Source organism: Aegilops tauschii, chromosome 3 (assembly GCF_002575655.3).
Source record: "Aegilops tauschii subsp. strangulata cultivar AL8/78 chromosome 3, Aet v6.0, whole genome shotgun sequence".
Lineage (NCBI taxonomy): Eukaryota > Viridiplantae > Streptophyta > Magnoliopsida > Poales > Poaceae > Aegilops > Aegilops tauschii.
Genome location: NC_053037.3, coordinates 555,025,416 through 555,050,268, shown reverse-complemented (window position 1 = coordinate 555,050,268; position 24,853 = coordinate 555,025,416). Strand labels below are relative to the sequence as shown.

At 43.7% G+C, this 24,853-nt stretch overlaps 4 protein-coding genes across 4 annotated transcripts; 1 reads left to right on the top strand and 3 right to left on the bottom strand.

Moving 5' to 3' along the window:
- Positions 1-1,490: 1,490 nt before the first annotated feature.
- LOC109769995 (uncharacterized protein At2g34160-like) lies at positions 1,491-3,612 on the bottom strand. Its single transcript, XM_020328699.4, has 5 exons — positions 3,138-3,612; positions 2,384-2,432; positions 2,225-2,287; positions 2,051-2,115; positions 1,491-1,947 (listed from the first exon to the last, which is right to left on the bottom strand). The coding sequence occupies exons 1-5, from the start codon at positions 3,435-3,437 to the stop codon at positions 1,855-1,857; spliced, it is 570 nt and encodes a 189-aa protein (XP_020184288.1). The 5' UTR covers positions 3,438-3,612; the 3' UTR covers positions 1,491-1,854.
- A 1,172-nt stretch (positions 3,613-4,784) lies between these two features.
- Positions 4,785-9,721, top strand: LOC109745305 (probable serine/threonine-protein kinase At1g54610). The gene is made up of 7 exons (XM_020304428.4): positions 4,785-5,173; positions 5,848-6,153; positions 7,621-7,938; positions 8,016-8,231; positions 8,656-8,756; positions 8,841-8,964; positions 9,163-9,721. The coding sequence occupies exons 1-7, from the start codon at positions 4,931-4,933 to the stop codon at positions 9,523-9,525; spliced, it is 1,671 nt and encodes a 556-aa protein (XP_020160017.1). The 5' UTR covers positions 4,785-4,930; the 3' UTR covers positions 9,526-9,721.
- A 167-nt stretch (positions 9,722-9,888) lies between these two features.
- On the bottom strand, positions 9,889-11,059 carry LOC109745306 (uncharacterized). Its single transcript, XM_040404677.2, has 3 exons — positions 10,563-11,059; positions 10,409-10,449; positions 9,889-10,325 (listed from the first exon to the last, which is right to left on the bottom strand). The coding sequence occupies exons 1-3, from the start codon at positions 10,882-10,884 to the stop codon at positions 10,140-10,142; spliced, it is 549 nt and encodes a 182-aa protein (XP_040260611.1). The 5' UTR covers positions 10,885-11,059; the 3' UTR covers positions 9,889-10,139.
- A 2,928-nt stretch (positions 11,060-13,987) lies between these two features.
- LOC109769982 (2-hydroxy-palmitic acid dioxygenase MPO1) lies at positions 13,988-16,367 on the bottom strand. Its single transcript, XM_020328689.4, has 4 exons — positions 15,837-16,367; positions 14,622-14,684; positions 14,448-14,519; positions 13,988-14,361 (listed from the first exon to the last, which is right to left on the bottom strand). Exons 1-4 carry the CDS (start codon positions 16,140-16,142, stop codon positions 14,245-14,247), a joined length of 558 nt encoding a protein of 185 aa, XP_020184278.1. The 5' UTR covers positions 16,143-16,367; the 3' UTR covers positions 13,988-14,244.
- Positions 16,368-24,853: the final 8,486 nt, after the last annotated feature.

Sequence of the window (24,853 nt, the reverse complement as noted above, 5' to 3'; positions counted from 1 at the left end):
TTAGAGCATTTAGGAATGTTTTTTATTCACCAAATTTTGTATGTATATACACAATTCGTCAATGTTTATTGCCAAACTATTACAATTTTAGAATGTTTTTTGTATTTTTTAATTACACTGTTCATGAGGGAACATTTGAGCTCGGGATCAGAAACTCCATGTCCCTTTAGTATATGCAACCATCTTATATTCTCTAGAGCGTATTTTCCTATCATTGTGATCATATGATTGAAAATTATATGTGAAAAAATGTGTATTTGTATCCTTTGCATCGCATGTTTGCACCACAAAAATAATCCATATGGTTTTCTTTGTTGTAGGATTCCACAAGCCCATATCACTTTTGATGATGGCAATATTGTGGCCAAATTACGCTTGCTATAGCCATGGGACCATGAGATATGTGCCAACTGGTACAAGGAGGAAGGGAGGGGTAATTAATGGAAATAGCGCTTCAAAAACATGAAGTAGCAAGTATTTGGATGAATTAAACGGTCCTCTGTATCTGTGTTGAAGTACAAGTATACCTCACAGTTTATCCATACATATGGACTTTTGAGTTCAAGAACCGGCAGGCACAAAAAACAGTTACAACAACTCACTTGTCTTTCATATTTGGGGATGATGAGCAAGGTACACGTAAAAGGGCCGGGAGTGTCGAAGTACAATGTATGTCGTCATTTATCCAATATTGGAGCTTTTGAGTAAAATAGTTGATGTATTGATGAAAGAGTAGCATACACACAAATAATCATGCATGAAAAGTCAATGATGGAAGCATACAAAACTGAATACACATTGGTTATTTCATACTCCCTCCATCATGAATTAGTAGTGTTAGATAGATCCGTATCTAGACAAATCTAAGACAACTAATTTGGTGACTACATCAGAAACCCCGGTAACTACATTCGTAAAACCCGACAGCTGCATCAAAATCGTTTGCTAACTTCATCAGATAACTCAGTAATTGCTTTGTTAATGCAGTAACTACATTAAAACAAACTATGAACCGCATAGGAGAGCCAACCTAGTAGTCCCATTTTCAAAAAATTACAAGGCAAAGAGGCATATTGATTGTAATTCTGTGTGCTACTAATATGGGAGAATGCACTCAGTGGAGATACTAATACTAGAGCATGCATGCACTTACTGGTCGTGCATAGCTAGAATCCAATGTGCGAGTAGTTGGGAGCATGCATTGGCCTTGATTTAGATGCATGTGGTGCTAGCGAATTTTCTCAACTGCCTTTTACCTTTTCGCAGCTCATTCCTTTGAGAGAATATACAGAGTGTGCACTGCAATGTAAGACCATGGTGTGGCGTCGCACGTAGTACAATCCATTAAAAATATTAACGCATGGTGGATGATAAAAACAAATAAATCAAAAAAGCTTTTGGACTGGAGGAACATTTTTTTCTAGGTCAGATAAGTAAGGAAAAACCATCAAACCATCATTTGCAAGTACAACTTTGAAAACATTACAACCATTGATCATAGTACCGATTTGCATGTCGAAATGCTTCGTTACATGAATAAAAGGTACAACACACTGAAAAGTAAGGTGCTCTTAGGAATACTATCTCCAGCCTACGGCAGGAATTCTAAGTACATTTCATCATCATCTCATATAGATGCAACTAGTTTTAAGGAGTTGCAATTTTGCAGATTTGAGCTGGAACACTAGAGCAACAATTAAGAGGAGACGAGACACATCTCGCTTGAATGCATCGCAAAGATATGATCCATCCCTCCTTAACTAGGACTAAGGTACCCTAATTACTACTGAATCAACGTCTGTGCTGCCTCTCACCATCCCAAGCATAGTGGTATCTACCTCTTCTCAACAATTATCAGACCTTCATCTCATCGTCAACAGACTTGTGTGATTTTTTGTTGGACATGATGCTATTGAAGTTCTCTGATTTACACAGCAGGATCTCAATCTGAAACAAATGACAACAATAGATAATGAAGGTTTCATGCATGGACTCATGTCACAAATGAAGTTTCACTAGTCATGAGACATGTAAAGTCAAGGCATCTTGCCTTGGCTTTACGGACAAGTCGCCCCTTTGACTCATCTTTGGTGCCAATTGTTGATGTCAGGATCTCTGGAGGGGGAGAGGAACAAAACCATTGACAAATTTAAGTGTAATTTACAATTATTATATGTGGATAAGTTTGATTATTTAGACCATATAACACAATTATGTGGCTTACTCTTTTCTGTGGCCAAGCCGTTGTTCTTTAGGATCTCTGATACAGTCACAACAGTGCCAATGGCTGGAACAAAAATTGGCTCATAAATACATAGCCAACAATGAAGTGATTAACGAAAACATCAAGCAGTAAAAGGCAAGGTGAGTAAGCATTCGTTACCCATCCCCAAAGCAGAGAGTTCAACCTCATCATAGTTCTGCATGTACCTCTGCAACCAACAATTTTACGAATGAGAGAAATAGCATGCTAATTCAGCCCCTTTAGAATATTAATCATGAAATTTCAATGCCAATAAGTAAACTGGCAAAATATATCCTTGGCCTATTGTCCATGTATTGTAAAAGAAAAAATGGAAGATACCAAGGTTTTGTGTTCATTGATATCATTAGTTTCATTCTACTATTCTTAATTCTATTATTCCGTTGCATGATATTAACCAATTTCATTATATTGTCCATTGTATGCAAGGTCATTGATTGGCCATTTTCTAAACTACGAAAATATAAGCATGTGACTGCAACACGACCCGTTGGTAATGTGAATCAAACAAGGTTGCTCATGAGTTGCCTCTGGTGGTTTTGGGCCTTGGTGCTCTTGTGTCTGGCTCACATGATGTTCCGTGATGTTGGGAGTATGTGTGTGTTCGTCTTAATCCTAGCCCCAAGATCGAGTGTTTTTTTGTATTTCGTGTTTGTATTTGGTTTTTGCTCGGTTTTTCTTACATAAAGGATATGTGTGGGGGTTTTGAATCCAATTTCTCTCACTAATAAGATCAACTCTCCTCTTCATAATGCAATTGTGGGAGCTCTCTGCCCCGTGACGAGGTTCCATAAAAACTTACTCTTTTTTGTATGGAAGTATAAAAGAACTATCCTAGTTTTGTTCCAAATCAATTGATTTGGATAAGGCATACCTTGGCGAGGTTAACGTAGAAGTAAAGCGGCTTCTTGTTGGTGGACACCTGGATCCGATTCTTCTTGGCTGACACCCCAGCCTCAGCCTCGATATCCGCCTCCACCTCCATCTCATCGGCTTCCACCTCAACATGGGCGGCCTTCTGCTCTCCCACCACCGCCACCTCCTTCTCCTCAGGCGCGTCCTCCTCCACCGCCTTCACCACCTCCCTGACCTCCTGTGCCTCCGACTCCCCCATGGCCTGCGCATGCAGCTGCTCCACAGCCTCCTCCCTCACCGACGGCCTCACCGCTTGCATGGTGGCTAGAATGCTTGATGGTGTGCGTTCGCTGGTATGGGACAATGAGAAAGAGGTCGAGAGTGGATACCCGGTCACGGTGGTGCATACAAGTAGCACTAGAAGCCTGGCACCGGTGGTTGCGATCGTTTGTGTGGTCACCCGGAGGTGGCGGTTGCCCTTGTGGTTATTCCTGGTGCATTTATGTGCATGCTTTCATCCATATGGACCGGGGGATAGATTAACGAGAATTTCAAATATCGTAAAATCTACATTGCATAGGTGTGGATGCATGCACTCCGATGTTGTGGAATGCCAATGAGATCTTGCCTATATAAAGAGCACATGCATGCATGGAGGAACCTCACATATCATGCTGATGTCAACACATTAATTTTCAAATCATTTTTTAAATGATTTATCTCACAAAGCATAAATACGATTTGTGATCCATCTTCACCGATGAATTTGCCTCGACAGGGCTTCAAAACAAGATCTTATATTGATACATTTTGACAGTAGTTTCTTTGGTCCCCATTAGTTGCCACATTATGTCACCGTGGTTGTCATTTTAAGAGTGAATGATCTCCACGAAGATTATGTATGGTTGCCAGGTAATTATTTTATAAGATTTAGGCATTGTAATATTATGCAAAGTTAGAAGGGCTGTTTAGATTTGGCCTCCACCCGTCACGACAATTAATTGGCTGACGTTTTGGTCGCCAGCTTCTCGCCGAGGAATTGGTGTAAAACTGAACCGCCACCGTGGATCGAGCCTAGGGAAGCCAATTTTTTTTTTGGCTCCCATTCCAAATGGACACACACCACACAATCAACGCGAAATATTTGGTTGGGCAAGTGTTGGCTCAAATCCAAATATATCCAAAATGCATAAGCGTTAACAACAACAAAATTGTACAATATATAAGAACTTTATTACTCAAATAGGAGAGTTACAAGCAGCAACCAAAAGATCTGCTATAGCATTTGGGGGCATCCTGTAACAACAAGTAGGAGTGACATGTACCCAACTAGGCACGAGTCATTTTAGTTTTGTATTTGTACTCCCTCCGTAAACAGAGGGAGTACTTGCCTTCTAGAATCTTAAATACAACCCAGAATGCATTGTCTTTACATGTAATATTCTCCATGGTAAATAATACTCCAACTCTAGTAGTACTACAAAATTACTCCCTCTGTAAACTAATATAAGAGCGTTTAGATCATTAAAGTAGTAATCTAAACACTCTTATATTAGTTTACGGAGGGAGTACAAAAGTAGAGTATGAACAAAACGGGGTCAAAAAGTCCAAGGTCCAAACTGCCGAACGGTCGTCACAAAAGACCCGCCGCAGCGTGTAGTCGTAGACCGGTCGCCCATTTCCATCCTTCCCTTCCCTCCCGCCCTCCTCGTCGACAGACGAGACGATTCCCGCTCCCTCCCGTCGTCTCCTCCTCTGCCTCTGCTCGCGACCAACCGCCCTGCTCCCGCCGCCACATGACGCAGGACGGCCATGGGATGCCTCCTCGGTAAGCTCGCGGACGCGCCGGGCTCCTCCCTCTTCTTCCCCGCCGCCGTGGCCGCGAAGGCCGGGGAGGCCGATGCCGAGGCGCAGCTCAGCGCGCCGGCGCCGGTGCACATCGCGGCGGTGAAGAAGGACGCCTCCGGGTGGCCGCTCTGGCTCTCCTCCGCCGCCGGCGACGCGCTCCAGGGCTGGGCGCCCCGCTCCGCCGACGCCTTCCAGAAGCTCGAGAAGGTGAGTGAGGAGCACTACTCTCCCTGATCCTCCCTCTGTTCCCTGCCGCTGCCTAGCTAGGTAACTCGTCCGGCCGTCTTTGGTGGTGGTTGCCGGAAAAGCTTGGCCTTTTCTCTCTCGGAAACGCCGAGGCTGCAGCAGCGAGTGGTTGGGGGGAAGCTTTTTGGGTGGTTTTGCTTCGATTTTGGCTCGCGATTTCGTTCTCCCGTGGCTGTCCCGCGTTCTTGAACTAGTAAAATCAGATAGCTTGCCGTCTGAGTTCTTGTTGACAAGGAGTGCTTTCAAAGGAAAAACCAACCTCTTTTGCGGAGCTGCAGAGAAGTAAGGAACAAGAGTGAGAGGACAAAAAAAAAAGTGATCATTGATGATGCCCTCTCCGTAGTTCAACACATAAACAAACCCCAAATTCCAAGAGCTGGGCCGTTAAACTAACGCAGACACGAACAAATCCCGAGCTCTGTTCTGATTTAAGAAACCAGCAGCCTCGCTTTCCCTTTGATACTTTTTCTCTACTGTCGGCATCACAAGAATTCGTAGCAACTCCGAACGGGAAAAAATATCGGCGAACAAAGTCAACCCGGCTGCTCGCACTCCGTAGAGTTCTATTGTGTTGTGTTTATTACTAATCTGTATGTATTGGTTCTGAATTTTTTGTTTCTTTTGTGTGTGTGCAGATTGGGTCGGGGACGTACAGCAACGTGTACAAGGCCATCGAGGTGGAGACCGGGGCGGTGGTGGCGCTCAAGAAGGTGCGGGTGGATGGCGTGGGCGAGGCCGAGAGCGCGCGCTTCATGGCGCGGGAGATCGCCCTGCTCCGCCGCCTTGGTGAGCACGACAATGTCGTCCGACTCCATGGACTCGTCACGTCACGCCTCGCCACCGCGCCATCCCTCTACCTCGTCTTCGAGTACATGGACCATGACCTCACCGGGCTCGTCTCCGCCGCCACGGCCTCTGGCACACGGTTCACCTTGCCCCAGGTAACCGAGCATACTGCTCACCTTCATCACTGAAACAGTGTCACTCACCTTCTTGAATACGTTTGGCCATGAATTGAAATGCGCCTTCGAGAATTCGATATGTTCCTGAAAAATAGATGTAGCTTTTTTACAGTCGAGCAGGATATATCACCTGAACCAGCTTGTTAACTCTTGTTCGCGAAAAACTGCTTGTTCATAATGTACGTGTGTTAGAGTATGTAATGGGCCTAATGGCCTGGGCTGGCGGTATAGCCCGTTAATCTTAGGGTTAATTAGATATAAGGGTCGCTTGCTTAGGGGTCAAGTAAGCCTTGCTTGAGAGTCAAGTAAACCTCTTTATATAAAGAGAGAAGATGTATCAATCTAATCAAGCAAGAATTAAGAAGGAAATCCCTTCCCTCTTGCCCGGCCGTGGGCAAAAAGGCCCCCGGCCGGCCCTCTCGCGCCCTCCTCTAGCAGCGCCATAACAACGTGAGATGATGATCTCCATTTACATTGGCATAAAACCTGTTCTTTATTAAGCTTAATGGACTATTGCACTTTTAAGTAAAAACGATCTGGTACATATGCAATGATTGAACTAAACCTTTTGGCGCCATTTCGAAGAGATTGATTTTTCATGGTTTCTAGAAGGGATTAGGTTATCTGAGGAATGGAACTTCTTGCTTGCCTGGTTAAATGACATGCTTGAATTCTAATTGATGATGTGGCGAGTTGACATATTCCTGTAGTCTCTTGATAGTCAAATATAGGAGCTGTCAAAAGAAAAAAGATGGATCATGCAGATGTTTTCAAGACAAAATTGAACATATCTTGGACCACTGCAAATGGATGTATGTGTACAAATATGTGTTTTTTTCTAAATAGAAGAATGGTTGTATGAAAAGTATTAAAAATAAGTCCAAAATAATAATAGTCTCTGCAGAAATCTAGTCTAGATTCTAGTACACATAGCTGATTAAGTAGGATACAGTAATTTCGAAGTATACTCAGTCGGAACTAAAATGTGATACTCTCCGAATGGAACCAAATTTCTCTTCTCGAACAGAAGAAGAATCATTGACAGATCGTCTGCAAGGAATTTTTTCCTTTGGCTTTTTGTAAAGATGCAAACAAATCAGTCGCTCAGAAACACCGTGATGATGTGGACCTGGAAATCTGTTGGACTACCGAAGTGGAGTATTTTTATTAGGTTTGAACTTTGAACACGGGCTCCAGTCCAATTGACAAAGACAGACACTCCAATGTTTTCTGTTCACACATTGCTTGCAAGAATTCCCATCAGATGTTTCAACTGTCAACATTGGCTGCAACTAAATCATTTCATTTAGAATTGTCAAAAGCGTGAAAATGCCTTTCTTTTCCCAAAAGCAAGGCCCCAATAAGGACCATCTTTTTTCATGGACACACTTATGATATCATTGAATTGTGTTTCTTTTCTCATGAAGTGTAACTGTCTGTTTGCAGGTGAAGTGCTACATGAAACAGCTACTGTCGGGAATCGAGCACTGCCACAACAAGGGCGTTCTTCACCGCGACATCAAGAGTTCGAACCTGCTTGTCAGCGAGGACGGGATTCTTAAGATAGCCGACTTCGGACTGGCCACTCATTTTGATCCTGATAACCCGCGGCCCATGACTAGCCAAGTGATCACACTTTGGTATCGTCCGCCTGAACTAATGTTAGGCACCACTCACTACAGCGTTGGTGTTGATCTTTGGAGTGTGGGTTGCGTGTTGGCGGAACTCCTTCTCGGCGAGCCTATATTCCCTGGACGAACAGAGGTTTGTCCATACGATACGAGATTCACATAGTTATTTGCGGAAAATTGCACATTTGGAGACTAACTTGTGCTCATCAGGTGGAACAACTTCACAAGGTTTTCAAGCTATGTGGTACTCCAGCAGACGATTACTGGGATAAACTGAAGTTACCACATCATACATTCAAGCCATATGAGCGGTGTATGGCTCAGAAATTTAAGGACCTGGAACCATCTACCCTATCACTTCTAGAGACTCTCCTATCTATTGACCCAGATATGAGAGGCACCGCGACTGATGCTCTAAACAGTGAGGTTAATACTACTGTCACTTTCAAGGCATCTACTTTGAACCAGTAGAAAGTCAGTCTCAACTGGAAACACTGCTAAATTCAACCGAAAGCTAGAAATAAAAACAGAGTAGCCACTATGCAATAAGATAGTTTACGATTGATCACGATACATGGACTAAACTGACTTGGCATTGATATAATATGTTAGATATATACTCCCTCCGTTCCTAAATACTTGTCTTTCTAGGCATTTCAAATGACTATCACATACGGATGTATGTAGACATATTTTAGAGTATAAATTCACTCATTTTATTCCGTATGTAGTCATTTGTTGAAATGCCTAGAAAGACAAGTATTTAGGAACGGAGGGAGTAGTTTCAAATAAGAAGCCAACTAATAGTAGTCTTCTCCTCACAAGTGCTTACAGTTTGCTGTGAATTCAGTTCTTCAGGACAGAACCACATGCCTGTGAACCATCAAGCCTTCCCCGGTTTCCGCCGTGTAAAGAAATGGATATAAAACTGAAGTACGAGAAGCACAAAAGGTCCTGCTCAACTCTTTCAAACTTATTTCTGCTATTCTATTGTGTCACAAGAAGCTTCAACATCCATTATAATATATCTTTCAGAAAATTGAGGGCGAATGGCTCAGTAGAACGTCAGACAACAACCAGAAAGCCCATCTCACAAAATCATGGTCGTAGAAGAGTATTTACTCCAGACGTCAATAATAGGCCACATGGAAACCCAAAGGTATGTTCCCCTTCTTTTCCTTCTGCAAGAATTTTGTCTCAACTGTGAAATGTGAACTGTATGATACCGAAATACCACTAAAAAATCACGTTTAATTGTACTTCTTGTGTCTTCTTCAATTGACGCTTTTTATCAAAGGTCTATTTAGACATATGATAAATCTATGACTAAAAGGCAAATGTATTTATTGTTCTCTAGATACCAAGACTGGTGACAAGTACAAGCACAACCAAACTCGAGAGATTTCCTCCGCCGCATCTGGATGCATCAATTGGTCATAGCATAGATTCCTCGGCCGATGTAACAACCAACGAGTTCTTCTCATCATCGGTTGTGGAACTAAAGAAAATGCCGAGCCTACTATTTGGTCACGTGAAATCTTATCTGAACAGCCCGAAGAAGGGAATGCACAAAGCGAAGCCAAGCCTCACAATGGCGCCTTCCACGGTTCTCATAGGTGCATTCCGGCCCTACTCGCTTGGCCATCCGATGGAGGTGAGAAGAAAGAATAGGGATCAGCTCAGAGCCAAAGGAAAAATTCCAGTAGGTTTAGTCAAATGACAAGCTAATTATGCCCCTCTTTTCTAATCTTTTTTTTCTTCTCCTTTTCTTACATCCCCTGGTCACAGTAGCTGTTCATCTTAATACACGATAGATAGGCTATACTTGTATAGTTAGAGAGCATAATAAAGTAGAGTTGTGAACAACGATTCTATGTACATATGAGATTTCACCAGTGAAACGGATTCAGGCCATATATGCAAACTGTGTAGGTGACTTCTCACAATATATGCAAATTAGAGGAAAAGGTGAAAAATGGACAATGCAGATAACTGGAAATGGTCTTAATCTTGGGAAATGCTTGCTTCCGACCCTCTAGCATTCAAGAACAGATAAAGATTCTCAGAAGAGAAGGCTTGCATGAACAGTTTCCAAACCAGTATGCTTATCCATTTTTCTGCAACACTAACCAGTAATCCTTCTCTAATGAACAAAAGGAGCACTCGCATACTGGCGCTCCGCGAGACCAGTTGCTCATATGCAGGGTTAGCTCACAAACAACAACCAAGATTAAGTACAGAAAATTAACGCCGCAAAGCGTCATCGGAGGTGACTGAATCATCCACATTTTACATGCTGACACATAAACTGTGAAGAACGCAAGCATTGTCTGGTCAGAGATAGGGCTCTGCAGCAACAGCAGCTGGTGGAGCGGCACCGGGACGGCGGGGAGTTTTTGCAGCAGGAGGATGAGGAGGAGGAGCTGAATTTCTCTTGCTGTGACAGGCGATAAAGCTGTACAGCGCGCCGACGGCCGTCTGGCCTCTGACCTTCAGCCACCCCTCCTTACATTTGGGCAACTGCGTTGCGTATCAGCGGGATTCAGAGTAGCAGAGTAAGCCATTGGTGCATTTGCAAATGCTGAGTTTGCTGTGATGCCTACCTCGCCGGAGCATTGTGGAGGATCGTTCTTCATGATCGTGTCTGCAAGGAATATGGACGATTCAAAGTGTCAGCGCAATGCGCCTGAATGAGACTTGTGTGATGCAGAGCAAGCAAGCAACAGTGACAGGAGACGGGGAAGGGGAACAAATTACCCGTAGTAGCACTGGCGAATTCGTCGCCGTGGTCGCCGTCCGCGTTTTCATCGTCGGCCTCGGCCACCAGAGCGTCGACTTGGGCCGCCTTCTGGCAGTAGATCCGGAAGCTGGGGGATCCCGGCAGCGGCGCCGTCTCTTCCCCGTCGTTGGGCTCTGGCGCCACCTTACACCCGTTTCTGCTCACATCCGCCTCCGATGCCGAGGCAGGAACCGAAGGATCCTGCGGAGGCGCCGCCGGGGGATCGGGGGCCCCGCTGTGCCCCGGCGCCCGGTCCCGCCTCCGCCGCTCGGCCCTGTCGGTCGACGCCGCGGACCCCATCGCGAGCGAAGGGGAGGGTGGGCGAGAGGGGGGCGACGGGGAGCTGCAGCACGGGCGGACGCGCCATTGCGCGCGTGCCCTTAGTACCGGAGGCGCGCGAGCGGCGGCGAGGGGTTCGCGGGGGTGCGGAGCCCAAATTTGGCGGGGAAGGGGCGAGGTGGCTGATGACAGCTGGGTCCCGCCTGGCGGGAAGACGGCTGCGGATGGGCTTTGCTGGCCATTTTAACCTTCGAGTTTCTGGGCTGCGGTAACAATCTTATAAGAGCCTTTAGTGAAGATGGGCCGTTAGTGGTAGGTAAGCAGGCCTCTTTGATTGAAAATTCGATTTCTAATAGTCTCGAGAAAAAAATTCTAAAGGAAATTTGGATCTAATCTTTAGATTATTTCGCACATGTGCTCTTTTGATTCATAGGATTTTTTTTCTTAGGATTCGTGTGTTTCCAACCTCATGGAGAGAATTCTTTGTGTATTCCTGTGTACGATCAAGCATGCAAACAATCATGGTGTGGTATAGGTGGAATTTAGGGCAACCAAAGATAATTAATTCTTGGTGCAACTAAATTGCTTGGCTGACTGGAAGCGTGTGATGCGAGATGGTCCGTGGTTATTCCGCAACTGCCCGGTGTTTGTTGGCTAACTATGAATCTATGATGGTTGGCCTGAACAGGATGATACAAATTACAAAGGTATTCATGTATCAGGCGCGCGTGTGTGAGAGTCACGGGAAGAGTACTTTCCGAGCGGCAACGGCAATAGAGGAAGCCATGCGAATCGCGGCAGGGGCACAGATGTTGGTGACCTTGGTACCTACTCCCTCCGTTCCCAAATATAAGTCTTTTTAGAGATTCCAACAAGTGACCACATACGGAGCAAAATGAGTGAATCTACACTCTAAAATATGTCTACATACATCCGTATGTTGTAATTCATTTGAAATGTCTAAAAAGACTTATATTTAGGAACGGAGGGAGTACATGCCAAGGGAATACAATCTGGATGATGAGGATCTCAAGAGTACGGAGTCCAGCCCTGCAAAAAAACCAAGGTGGCGTGCTTCCTTCTTCGGGCTCCACCAAGAGATGCTTGAATTTTGAGAATCAAGATGGTGTGAATATGTCAAGGGGACTTGTTATGTTAACAGATGGAGAGACTATTGACTTAGTTGATACTGAGAACTGAAACAAGAAGACCGAGAATGGTGATGACACTACCTCACAGGATATCAAAATGCAGAAGGCGAATGAAGCAATAACCATGGACTTGGCAACATTGGCGGCCTTCGACGTGGAGTGTCGCTATGCCCAATAAATCACCTAGTTTGGAACAGGGAGTGCGGAAACAATTCGCGAGTCGTTGTTGGTGCTCACTCAAGCCAACACCCCAAGCTTGTCTTTGTGAAACTAGGCAAGGTTCAGTTTGTGTTGAAAGGTTGAAAGGCAGACTAGGTACGAGAGGATTCTATGGAGTAGGCGAGCATGGGCTAGGTGGTGGCTCTGTTTTAGGATAAATCGTTGCAAGTTAATATTTTTGATAAATTTGACAGATACATTGATGTGCACATGGTTGATCCAGGGAATGCTACTAGTAGGAACTACATATGTATATGGCGAGCCACGAACGAAAAAATAGACACCTTATGTGGGTATGTCGAGCACGTTTACATGCAATATCTGATGATCTCACCTTCACCAGTCAGCGGACGACAACGAAGAGTAGTACGTGGGACACAAACGTGCCCACATCCAGTGAGGAGCGTAGGACATGGGAGACAGACACCCAACATAGATTAGGCTAGGTATACTTTTGCGCTTTGTAAAAAGAATGTAGTAATGAAAAAAATTGTGTCCGATTCTCATAAATTTCGTCTGGTTTGTTAAATTTTCGTTTGAAATGTTACCAGACGTTTCATGGACATGATTGGATTGGATGGCCGTATCCGTGTCCACGGAGACACGACGTTGAAGATGCTCTAACATCATTGCTGTAGACCCTGAAAAAACACCATCATTTGTTGTACCTGGACGATGATTGACTAGTAATCAGCGCACGCGTGACCTGGTTTAGCACATGTGGATTGTGTGGATTGGTTGCTTGCATGCTTCTCCAAGACCAAATCCATCAATCCGTCCATCCATGGAAGTGTCAACCAAACCATGCACGGCAGGCACGGTCCCTTTCTTTCTTCCATGGTTGGCTCGGCTACGCATGCATTGCAATTGCACTTGCACGGTCGTCCGAAAAGGTCCATCAGGCATGGGCTCCTCTCTTCTCTCGCTTGCAAGTCATCGCCATGACTCGTGTATGTACGCACCGCAAAGAAAACGATGTGATGATGGAGCCGGTGGACAGACAGACGTCACGGGCTACGGCGCCCGCCTCCGAGGAAGCATTTTCTTCGCGGAACAAGCAACACTCCCTCTGTCCAGATATTGCTTTTGGCTAGGAAGTATATGCTCTTGCGTGCTAAAAAATGTATTTTGCCAAGGTCAAATGTTTTTTTTTTAAATAGATTTGTTCACACACAAATGTTTGCAATTTATTTTTTTGGGGGGGGGGGGGGGGGGGGGGGCTTAAGCATGTTGACCTGTGGCAGAAAAAAAGTCGAAAGATAGATGTTACTTTCAAATTATGCACTTAATATTTTTCACCGACGAAGCACTAATACCCGTTTCGCATGAAAATTGGCAAGCACGTTTGTTACACTAACATGAACATCTACAAATAAATTCAGAATTTTTAATATGCATTTTTTTATTGCTGTTCACCAAGGAGCATATGCCAAAACCGCGTCCATCTATTTAGTTTTCTTCGCGGAACAAGCAACACTCCCTCTCTCTCATTCCGGGGCTCTTTGATCGCCTGCATTTCAACTTTGGAGGCTTCTATATTTGGAATCAAAGGTAAATGATTTGTCTCATTCATTAATCAAGGAGAACAGAATTGCACAATTAATTAGCGGAAAACCAAGATCGACACAACAAACACACGGATGACAAGCAGACAGCCTGCATATCTCACATTGGCAGTGTTTGGGCCTCCACGGTACACATAAACCTCGTTCCAGGCCGTCGGTCAAATTTACCACAGGCACAGCACCAGAATCTTCATTAAAAATATATTATTACTTTACTGTTCATTATATAAAAAATCTCCACTAACACGAACACAACACCAAACATGGCGTATCTCATCTTATACGTACCAATGTCATACAACAAGCGTATCACATCTCAGGATGATATCAGTCTACAGTTCAGTTTATCTTCAGTAACATAGAGACGACAAACAGGGCAGATCATTCTCATCTTCGCTGTTACACAGCAGACGTAGCATCAGGCATCAGGGGTTCTTGGGCACAGCTCAGGACATCTTCTTTGCTTTCTTGTCCGCCCACTCCTTGCGTTTGGCGTCAATCAGCTTCTGCACATTGGCATGGAAGCCAGGATATGGTTCGTACGCAGCAAACTTGTGGAGAATCTGAAGCAAACGGCAAGATTGTCATGACTTGTAAGGCAATCAATCTCTTGTCGATCATCAGAGTGATGATGCTTCCGAATGCTTACCTCTAGAAGCACGAAATATGGGGCCATCATCAAAGCCTGGACAAGATTGTCAATTAGAGCAGGTGCCCGCTTCTACAATCAGAGTAAGTGTCAAGTATTAGTACTCCTTGGGCAAGAATTTTCCATAGCTAGTGCTTAACCTAATATTGATAGCGTGATATGATAGAGACTTGCCTCAAAAACTCCATGGCCAATGAATTGCATAGTCCAACAGAACAGCTGAGCTATCAATACCACCTGCGAAAAAACAAAGAGTTTATGCTTGATCGATTTATGTTTTGTAATCTTCTTTTCTATAGCCACAAAGCATCTTCAGCGCAAACTATGCATCATCGTTCATCCTAAAGCAAACGTCGACATAATCAAAATTTCAGGAGTTAAGAAAAAGGGATTGAATCCCCATGTAAGCATCTTCAACACGGCGAACTATGCAGCATCGTCCATCCTAAAAGCAAACATCGACATAATCAAAATTTCAGGGGTGACGAAAAAGGCATTGAATCCCCAAGTAGGTGCCTGCAGTCTAGCTTTTGAATCTTTTAGCCTCAGAAACCTAGACCCACTGAGACCAGATAAAAAAAGTGTGAATTTCGGAAGTGTGGCAGAATCAGATAAGCCCCTCCAAACACCATGTTGCAACAAAAATGCTATGACAGCTGACGCCTTCTTGCCATCACAATCATGAAAGTACATGCTGGATATTAACTGATCAAAATCATGTGTAATGACCTTTAAAAGTGCAGTAATTAGGAGTAGCAGGAGCAAGCAAACATCTAGTGTAGTGTGGTTTATTGCGAGTTACAGGTAGCTCAACGTAAAGAGCTGTGCATCAACCACGAATAATGATCAGATCAGTACAATCCATGCTGCAGTTTCTACGACAGATAGATGAAATTTTACATATGAGCTCCCCTCAGAACAATTCCATGTTTTGTTCCAGAACATAACTTCTCTGCTACACTATAAGATAAAATCAACTGTCAAACAACCAACAGTCTCATCTTCTACCAGGAATTTCATTTAACCACAGGCAACAACAAATTTTACTACTTGCTATCTAATTTTTGTACACTACAATGCATTTCAGAGTGAATTGTGGTATGTAGACATTTGCAGTCAATAAAATAGTCTCAAGCTTTGATTACTCCATATCCCTTTTCAGTTTAATCATCTCTGATGCTGTTGAACGAAGATGACCACAAACTCTAAAAATCCCTTTCCCCACCACAGAAATTCAGCGCACATAGCCTGATCAATCCAACTGTAAATCAGTTATTTTCTTCTCAAATCTCATAGCCTATCACCACTACACCAGATCAGAGAAGGATGAATACTGAAGACAAAGTCAAACAAAGGAAGAAGCCAAGTGTGGCGTGTGTGATGTAAAACCTTCCATCCGACAGAGAAGCCGAGTCGGGCGGCGAGGGCGGAGCTGGCGGCCCAGCAGAGGAGGCAGAGCAGGGCGGCGAGCGCGCCGGAGCGGCGGTCGAGGGAGACGTAGAAGGCCCCGTAGACGGCGGTGAAGACCGCGGCGGCGCGCGGGAACGGGGCGGCGAGGTGGAGGAGCAGGAGGGCGGTGAGGAAGATGGGCCAGACGAAGAGCGCGTGGATGAAGACGTTGACCGGGTTGCTGTGGTACGCGCCGTAGAAGGCGAAGTGCCGCTCCAGGTCGAGGAACCCGCCGCCGCCAGCCATCGCGAGATTCGTCGATCGGGCGCTGCCGCTCGCAGACGGAGAAGGCGCGGCGGAGGAGGCCGCGGAGGCGGAGCGCGGGGTGAGGGGCGGCGCCGGGAGGAACGGGCGGGGAAACGGCGGCGCAACTCAGAGGGGGCGGGGTCGCTGGTGTAGTGTCGCTCTACTCTGGATTGCCGTCGACTTTTGCCTTCCTTTTATTTATTTGACGGAGAACAAGGCGGGGGCATGTCGCTGGTACTGCTCTGGCGGCTCTATCATTCTACAGTTTGGTAGACGTGCTCCGGTCAGATAAAACTACCGGGGTCACCCGCGCATTTGCGCGGCTAGATTTTTTCAATTTACAATTTCACATGCTAGAAGCTATGTTTTGTCATATAAGTTTTCAAATTATTGATTGAGCTCATTTAGTTCATTTTTAAGGTGTGTCAAAACTCATTATTTTTCTAACTAATAACGAATAATATAGAACCATTAAATTTAAATATGTATCTATGAAAAAAACATTTTCAATTCACAAATATGGTCCGAGAATGTATTTACTTGTGCGCATGCATTTGTGCCCTTGGTTTTTCTAATTCATAATTTCATATGTGAGAACCTATATTTTGTCATTTAAATGTATTTTAGATTTTAAAATAAAAATTTCATACTATCATAATTTTTAAAAGTATGGATTGAGCTAATTTAGTTCATGCGTAAGTTGTGTTGAAGCTAATGAATGTTTTTCTCACTGATAACGCATAATATACAATGGTTAAATTTAAATATGTATTTGTGAAAAGGTATATCTTCGGTTCAAACATATAGTCATGAATGATATACTTATGTTATGCATTGGTGATGCCTTTGTCGGTACATTACCTAAGAATATATGTGTTTTTTCATTAGGGAAATTGTACTGATAACTTTTTTTTATTCTTTCCTAGCCATGGACAGGGGTGTGTGGAAGCTTGCTATCCATGTGCCAGAGCCATGAGTAGGTCGTGAGATCTTGTGGGTTTCACCTCTAGCCTATCCCAACTTGTTTGGGACTAAAGACTTTGTTGTTGTTTTCCCACAAAAAATAAGACTTTGTTGTTGGTGTTTCCTTGAGAAACATGTATTTTCTCTGAGTTCAATCACGATGCAAAAGTAAGTAGCCACTCCATGTATAGTGTTGTGTGTAGTAATTTTTATCTTTATGAGTTAAATCACACACACACACACACACACACACACACACACACACACACACACACACACACACACACACACACACGTGCGCATAGAGAGACACAACTCCTCTGATTATCCTCCTTTAACATCATCTCATTAGTATGCATCATGGAATAGAGGCTCTATTTACCCTCCTGTATAACTTACTTTTATTTGTTCAATGCCACCTCCATAAATCACTACATTAAAACCCCTAAGCTTGAAATATAATTTTGACTACACACTTTTTTGCCAATTTTCCAACATCTAATCTGTTTTGGCTTGGATATAATTTACTATATGCTCGAGTGGATTTGGCTTCACATGCACTGCAAAATCGCATCATCTGGCCAATTTTTGCTCTCCTGATTTTGTTGTGAACTTTCCTCCACACAAAATGACCATGTCACCATTCAAAAATGATATTGTCAAACCAATATTTTAGATACCCTGTAGAAATATTAAAAAACACAAAATGTACTAAAAATAATGAGAAAGTTTCATAAACTAAGTGCGATCATACTTAAATTAAATTCTCGTCACATCCGGTTAATGAAGGTGTGGCTTTTCTATTTCAATCTATGGGCGCAACAAAGGGCAAGCATCCATGCAAAAAAAAAGGAAAATCATGAAGCTCAACCCTGGTATTTTGCTGACGTCGCTTATGACCATAGCACATGCAGTGCTACCCAAACTTTTGTCAGATGAATTCTATCTCCATTGCTGACATTGCACTCATAGTTTGGATAATTATTCAGGTCTATGCTTGATTTATCACAACCTATTTAGTCTCCACCGCCAGGTGGAATGTGATAAATTATAATGGCCAGGATTATTACATATGAACCTAGCTAAGCTACTATGGGGGTGTTTGTTTCCAGGGACTTTTTGTGTAGGGACTAGAAAAAGTCCCTCTTAGAGACTTTTTTACCAAACGGGAGGGACTTTTTAGGGACTAAACTAGGCATTTGGGACTAAGTGAAGAAGACTCTCAAGGAGAGTCTTTTTGGGACTTTTCCAACAATGCCCCTCCCCATGGTGTTGTTTGATTGTTATTCTTCTATATACTAGGGGCAATATGGTCATTTAATAACAGGAGGGACTTTTTAGGGACCAGGAGCTAGAAAAAGTCCTAGGACTTGCCTATGAATGTGACCTCAGCGTAGGTTTAATTGGCCTCATATATTATATGGTCTTTGACGTGTACGGCAGGCCATTTAGCCGTCTTTACATGCACATGTCATAGTACATATACTGGCCAAATACCATCTCGTTCTGCCCATAGTCTTGTCCGCGCGCCTCATCGTCAAGAGAAGGAAAAGTTCTTGATCATACTGGTGCATCACCCCGTCTCGACGGCGCGATCTATGCAAGTGACTATGTGGCCGTGGCCGACAACCCAGCCGAGTCAGAATGAAACGCGCGTGACCCAGGAATCGAACCTGAGACCAGCTGCGTACTAGCACGCACTAGTAGCCACTCCAACTAACCAGTGCTGTTGTCAAATAAAGCAGTGGATAGCTTAAAGAACTAACCATAAATGTAAAACAGAAACGGTATCCTGTAGCGAACTGGAACCAGTACTGTAGCAAATTAGCTATTGTAGCGAATCTGAATTAGTTACTGGGGTGAACGTTTTTTAATGCATATTTTGAAAAAAGTATCAACATTTCTTGAATTCCTGAAGAAGAAAAACGGAGACAGGAACATTTTCTGAATATGTGAACAAAAAAATTGAAAAAGCTATGCACTGCTTTATTCAGTTTCCGTGCGTGCTAATGATTCCAAGTTTCCAATTGTCCGATTTACAGCGCCAGTATCTAAGAATAACAACAGTGCCAGAACTCAACACTTTTTGATTTTATTCGAACAAATATTGGAAATTATGAACAATTTTAAGGTAAGTAATGTTTCAAAGTTTGAACATTTGTCAAACAAAGCGAACAAATTTTGAAACTCCAAACAATTTTTTTGAATACGCGAACAATTTTAAAAACAGGAACATTTTTTTGAAAATTTCTGAACAAAAAGTTGAAAAGCTGACCATTTATTGAATCTGCGAACAATTTTTTGGAAACGCGAGCAAATTTTTAAGAAACACGAACAATTTTTAAAAAATGGGAACAAATGTGAAATCCAAAAAAATTGAAAAAAATGAACAAATTTGGAAACGCGAACATTTTTTGAAAACCACGAACAAAATTTGAAACTCCGAACAAATTTTGGAAACACAAACAAAATTTTGTACATTTTTTGAAAAGAATGAAATGTTTTTTGAAACCTGAACAAAAAAATTCGAACATCTTTTTAAAAACCGAACAAAGTATTGAATATACTGAACTTTTTTTAAATTGCGATTTTTATATAAAAAAAGAAAGAAACAGAAAAACAAAAACGAAAAAACGCGAAAAAAAGAAACAGATAATAGACGCCCTCTTGCACGCTATAACACTAGCGTTGTTAAGCTGCAGTGGCTAGCAACCCACCTCCACGAGTGGGAGGTCGGAGGTTCGATTCTTGGCATTCTTCGTTTTTTGGGGATTTTCTCTGTAGGAAGCATCCATCATGGGCTGGCCCGCGAACGATCGATGGTGTGCGGCAGGTCGACACTTTGCCGCATAATGCGGCGAATAGGGATTTCCGACAACCTGGTCGTGTCTTCGTGCTTTTGATACGATATCCACGGCCTCCGAGATGGGCCGTGTCACAAGTTACGTTGTTGTCGTGCTAGCACGATGCTTCTTCCTGTAGTCCTGCCTGTTCCGCAACTCCTGCCGACGAGTCCGGTCCAAGGTTGCAGAGCGGGAGCGAGCGTCGTAGTCGATCACACACAGGTACAGAAAGTAAATGGACACAGAGATGTAGAGGGGGAGTCTTTCTTTATTAATCATCATCAACTGTACATACACAGGATGCTCTCCTCTTTATATATCTAGGAGTGGAGGGATAAGTGCCCATTTTAACGTTAAGTGAAGGGACTTGGTCTATAATGGGCCAATGACTTGTTCCATCTAAGGCCCAAGTTTCCCAACACTCCCCCTTGGGCAGTTATCCGTATATCCATGTCTCAAAACTCCGAAAAACCCAGTGGGAAAAAATATGGAGAAAGAGCACATAGTATACGTTGTTATGTTGCATGAATTGCCTCGTCAAAAACCTCGTGTGAGAAACATTAGGAAAACTCACTCAAGGGAAAAAAAGTACAATCCACTCAACCATCAAGTTGAGTACTCGATCATCGGGACCGAGATTTTAACGATGACTTTGTAAAGTTTCTCCCCCCTGAACCTTGCATCTCCCTAAGTCTCATCATACTGATTATATGCACACATCTCTCGAAAGATGGCGTCGGTAATGATCTAATGAACAAATCAGCAAGATTGGCACCGGACTTAGCATGCAAGATTCTCACCTCGTTCATCTTCTGCATCTCATGTGCATAGAAGAACTTAGGATTAATATTCTTTGTGGGATTACTCTTCACATAACCATCTGAATGTGTGCAACACAATCAGTATTATCTCCAAAGATAATGGTAGGGGTTTGTACGGTGCTCAGCCCACATGTCTGCTGAATGTGGCCGATCATCCGCTGAAGCCATACACACTCTCGTGATGCTTCGCATAGTGCTATGATTTCCGAGTGGTTCATGGAAGTCAATACAAGACTCGTGTTGGAAGATTTCCAGGAAAACACGGTTCCACACCACAAAGGAAAACATATCCAGTCTATGACTTAGAAGTATGTGGGTCCAACAGACACCCAACATCAGCATAGCCTATAAGAGATAGGTCTTGATTCCTTCTAAAACATGCCAAGATCTTTGGTCCCATACAGGTAACGGAAGATGTCCTTGACGCCTTTCCAATGTCTCTTGGTAGGCTCAGAACTGTACCTAGCAAACAAATTGACGGCCAACACAATGTCCAGCCGTGTACAATTTGCAAGGTACATGAGTGCTCCAACTGCACTCAGGTGAGGAAACTCCGGTCCAGAATTTCCTCCCCCTCTTGCTTAGGCCTGAACGGGTCCTTGTCTTGTTGTAAAGATCTCCTGACCATCGGGGTCTTAGAAGGATATGCCTTATCAAATCCAAATCTTTCCAACACCTTCTGGGTGTAGGCCGACTGGTGCACTAGAATCCCATCAGGGGAATGTTCAAGTTGCAGACCTAGACAGAACTTGGTTTTACCCAAATCCTTCATCTCGAATTCCGACATCAGGTAGGAACTCGCATCCTCAATATCCTCAGGCGTACCGATTATGTTTAAATCGTCCCCGTACACCGAGATTATACAGAATCCATCTTGGGATCGCCGTATGGAAACACATGGGCAATCTTTATTGCTCGTGTAGCCCTTCTGATGAAGGAAATCGCTTAGGTGATTATACCACATTCTACCAGGCTGTCTGAGTCCGTACAATGCCTTTTGAAGTTGAACACTGTATAGACTCCTGTTTGCGCTATTATGGTTCGGAACAGGGATACCTTCAGGAACCTTCATGTATATGTTCGAATCCAAGTTACCATACAGGTAAGCAGTGACAACATCCATTAGTTTCATTTTCAAGTCCATATTTACTGCCATTGAGATCAATTATCTAAAGGTAATTTCATCCATGACTGGGAAATGAGTCTCCTCAAAATCGACACCTTGTCGTTGAGTGAACCCTTGAGCGATGAGCTTTGCTTTGTACCATACTACCTTATTATTTTCATCTCTCTTTTGACCAATAACCCACTCATGGCCAACAGGGCGTGTGTGGGGAGGAGTTAGAAAAACCGGTCCAAACACCTTCTTTTTGTTGAGAGATAATAATTCGGCAGTAATTGCCTCATGCCAATCTTTCCGATCTGACCTTTTCAGCGAGCATGTTAGGCTCGGGGTCAAGATTTATGATTGAGGCAATTTTCTTAGCAAAGTTAATGTCGGCAATCACCGTTGCTCGATTCATGGACTCTCCCGTATTAATATAATTTATGGCCATTTTGTCATGGGGCGCATCTGGCGCAGACCCTTGCTCTACCAAATTTCCCATTCTGGGAGCAAGGTCCTTTAGCTTTCCCGCGCCGATGTGTGCGCACACATCTTCGCTGGGTGTTTCCTCTATGGGAAAGTTTAAGTCCGGAATTTCGTGCACTGAATTTTTCGTACTTGTGCCAGGTCTCAAACTAGCTCCCCATTTCACTTTGGGGCACTTTGGTGACAGGCTGTGATAAATCTCTCTTATCCTTTTTCGTCAGGCGTCCCTGAGTACTTGGGATTTGAGAAGCCGAATTTCTCGTCCTTTAGGCCTATGGACGGGAGCGGGTATACCATCATTTTATTTCGGTATTTCAACCCTTTCCGGTGCATTGCACACATGCACATGCGACTTTGTCACTGTCTTTGAGTCACTAAAGTGTTCAGGCAGTTGATTTGCTAAGGACTGCAAATCTATTATCTTTTGGAGTTCTCTCTCAGTCTCAGCAGTGCGCGGGTCATGAGCATGGATTCCCGTGGCTTTCCACGTGATTTCTCGACATTTAGCATCAAGGGGTTGATTCTCTCCCCCTAAAGTCGGAAAAAAAATCCTCATCAAAAATGCAATCAGCAAAACGAGCCGTGTGACAGTCACCTGTCATGGTGTCCAAATACCTGATTATGGACACAATCTCATAACCAACGTATATCCCCGACTTACGGAGCGGGCCCATTGCTGATCACTGGGGTGGTGGTATTGGTACATATACCTGGCAACCGAACCTACAAAGGTGGGAAATTTTCGGTGCCGACCCTTGCGCAAGCTGAACAGGAGAGTGGATGTTGTAGGCCGACGGTCTAAAGTTGATGAGATGGGCCGCGTGTAACACTGCGTGGCCCCAACATGTAGTTGGTAAATTACAACCCTGAAGGAGCGGTCGGGCAATGAATTTAATTCTTTTAATCAATGCCTCCGCAAGTCCATTTTGTGTATGAACATGCGGTATTGAGTGCTCAACTTTGATTCCCATTGCCATGCAATAATCATCGAACGCCTTTGAAGTAAATTCTCCGGCGTTGTCCATTCGAATAGACTTTATACGATAATTTAGGGAAATTATTCCTCATTTGTATGATCTAAGAGATCAACTTTGCAAAGGCATGGTTCCGTGTTGACTGTAGGCAAACATTGGACCATTTAGAGGAAGCATCAATGAGCACCATAAAGTACCGAAACGGCCCCTTGAGGGGCTGAATTGGACCGCATATGTCCCCTTGGATACGTTCCAAGAACGCGGGGATTTCATCCCTGACCTTGAGGGGCGATGGCCTAATGACTAACTTCCCCATGGCGCATGCGGAGCATACGAAATCATCAGGATTCAGGAATTTCTTCACGTTAACATTATGACCATGCGAGTTGTTAATTATATTTCTCATCATCCTAAGTCCGGGGTGGCCTAACCTATTGTGCCAGAGGCAGAAAAGTTCAGAGCTTCTAAATAGTCTTGAGGGTAGTGTACACAGGCGGTGCTACTATTTTAGTGTAGGATAGCCCTGTGTCGAATGGAGGAAGCCTTTTGATAGCATGTTTACCATTTGCATCCTGCTCGATGATGAGTATACACACTTGGCCATAGTCATCATCGGTCTCAACGTGGAAACCATTAGCGCGGATGTCTTTAAGCTCAAAAGAGTACGAGTCGACTCCGGGTACAACGATGCATCATTAATGATCACAGTTGTCCCTATAGAAAGTATGAAGGTGGCTCGTCTGGAGCCGAATATATTCGAACCGCAGCAGGCGGTTGTCACAAAAATTCCCGGAGATTTTTTTTAATAGACTCAAAGCACTGAGTTACTCGTAAAATGGTATTAGTTGTACCGCTATCAACAAGGCACATTTCCTCTACTCGGGTGCCACACGCGTTCTAAAATATGACATCGAATTAATGTAATGTAGCGAGGAAGAAGCTACATAAATAATAAATGCACAAATTTCAGAACATAACAAGCTATCAAAATTCAATAAAGGAATAAATGGATGAATGCAAACATCATCCAAACGCCAAATGATGAATAAGGTTTTGCTCTAATAGAGTACAACCCACCGGAGATGAATGTATCAATTTAATATAGGGAATTATAAACAAATGGGAAACCAAGAGAATAAATGAGGGGGCCATTTACTCTAGTCTAGATGTCGAGGTGGCTAAGCATCTCCAAATAGGAGAGCTTTTGCCAGGATAACATCACCATCGAGTTCGTGTGTCATGGAAGGGGGGCCCCAATGGCTCTACATTGGGCACCTATAAGGCGTTGCCGTATGAGCCGATGGTGCTTCCCCTAGATAATATAGACACCCCCAAGCAGTTGCGCAACAATGGTTCTACTCCTCTCCATGGGGACAAACAATGTGCTCCAGCCTATCGAACAACCCTTGTGAGAGCGATCTAAAAGACTAGGGCACTTCGGTTTGTCATGTACACATTTTGCAAGGTACCACGGAGGTGGAGTTGAAGAAAGTGCAGCAACCTGCATTCACCCTAGGAG

Excerpts from the sequence above, each read along its gene's own strand:
- LOC109769995 (XM_020328699.4), bottom strand. The coding sequence starts at position 3,437 with ATGCAAGCGGTGAGGCCGTCGGTGAGGGAGGAGGCTGTGGAGCAGCTG. Across the intron at positions 2,433-3,137 it reads TCTACGTTAACCTCGCCAAG|AGGTACATGCAGAACTATGA; the intron begins GTATGCCTTATC and ends TGTTGGTTGCAG. Across the intron at positions 2,116-2,224 it reads CGGCTTGGCCACAGAAAAGA|AGATCCTGACATCAACAATT; the intron begins GTAAGCCACATA and ends CTCCCCCTCCAG.
- LOC109745305 (XM_020304428.4), top strand. The coding sequence starts at position 4,931 with ATGGGATGCCTCCTCGGTAAGCTCGCGGACGCGCCGGGCTCCTCCCTC. Across the intron at positions 6,154-7,620 it reads CACGGTTCACCTTGCCCCAG|GTGAAGTGCTACATGAAACA; the intron begins GTAACCGAGCAT and ends GTCTGTTTGCAG. Across the intron at positions 7,939-8,015 it reads TATTCCCTGGACGAACAGAG|GTGGAACAACTTCACAAGGT; the intron begins GTTTGTCCATAC and ends TGTGCTCATCAG.
- LOC109745306 (XM_040404677.2), bottom strand. The coding sequence starts at position 10,884 with ATGGGGTCCGCGGCGTCGACCGACAGGGCCGAGCGGCGGAGGCGGGAC. Across the intron at positions 10,450-10,562 it reads ATTCGCCAGTGCTACTACGG|ACACGATCATGAAGAACGAT; the intron begins GTAATTTGTTCC and ends TATTCCTTGCAG. Across the intron at positions 10,326-10,408 it reads CTCCACAATGCTCCGGCGAG|TTGCCCAAATGTAAGGAGGG; the intron begins GTAGGCATCACA and ends TACGCAACGCAG.
- LOC109769982 (XM_020328689.4), bottom strand. The coding sequence starts at position 16,142 with ATGGCTGGCGGCGGCGGGTTCCTCGACCTGGAGCGGCACTTCGCCTTC. Across the intron at positions 14,520-14,621 it reads TTGGCCATGGAGTTTTTGAG|AAGCGGGCACCTGCTCTAAT; the intron begins GCAAGTCTCTAT and ends CTCTGATTGTAG. Across the intron at positions 14,362-14,447 it reads CATATTTCGTGCTTCTAGAG|ATTCTCCACAAGTTTGCTGC; the intron begins GTAAGCATTCGG and ends CGTTTGCTTCAG.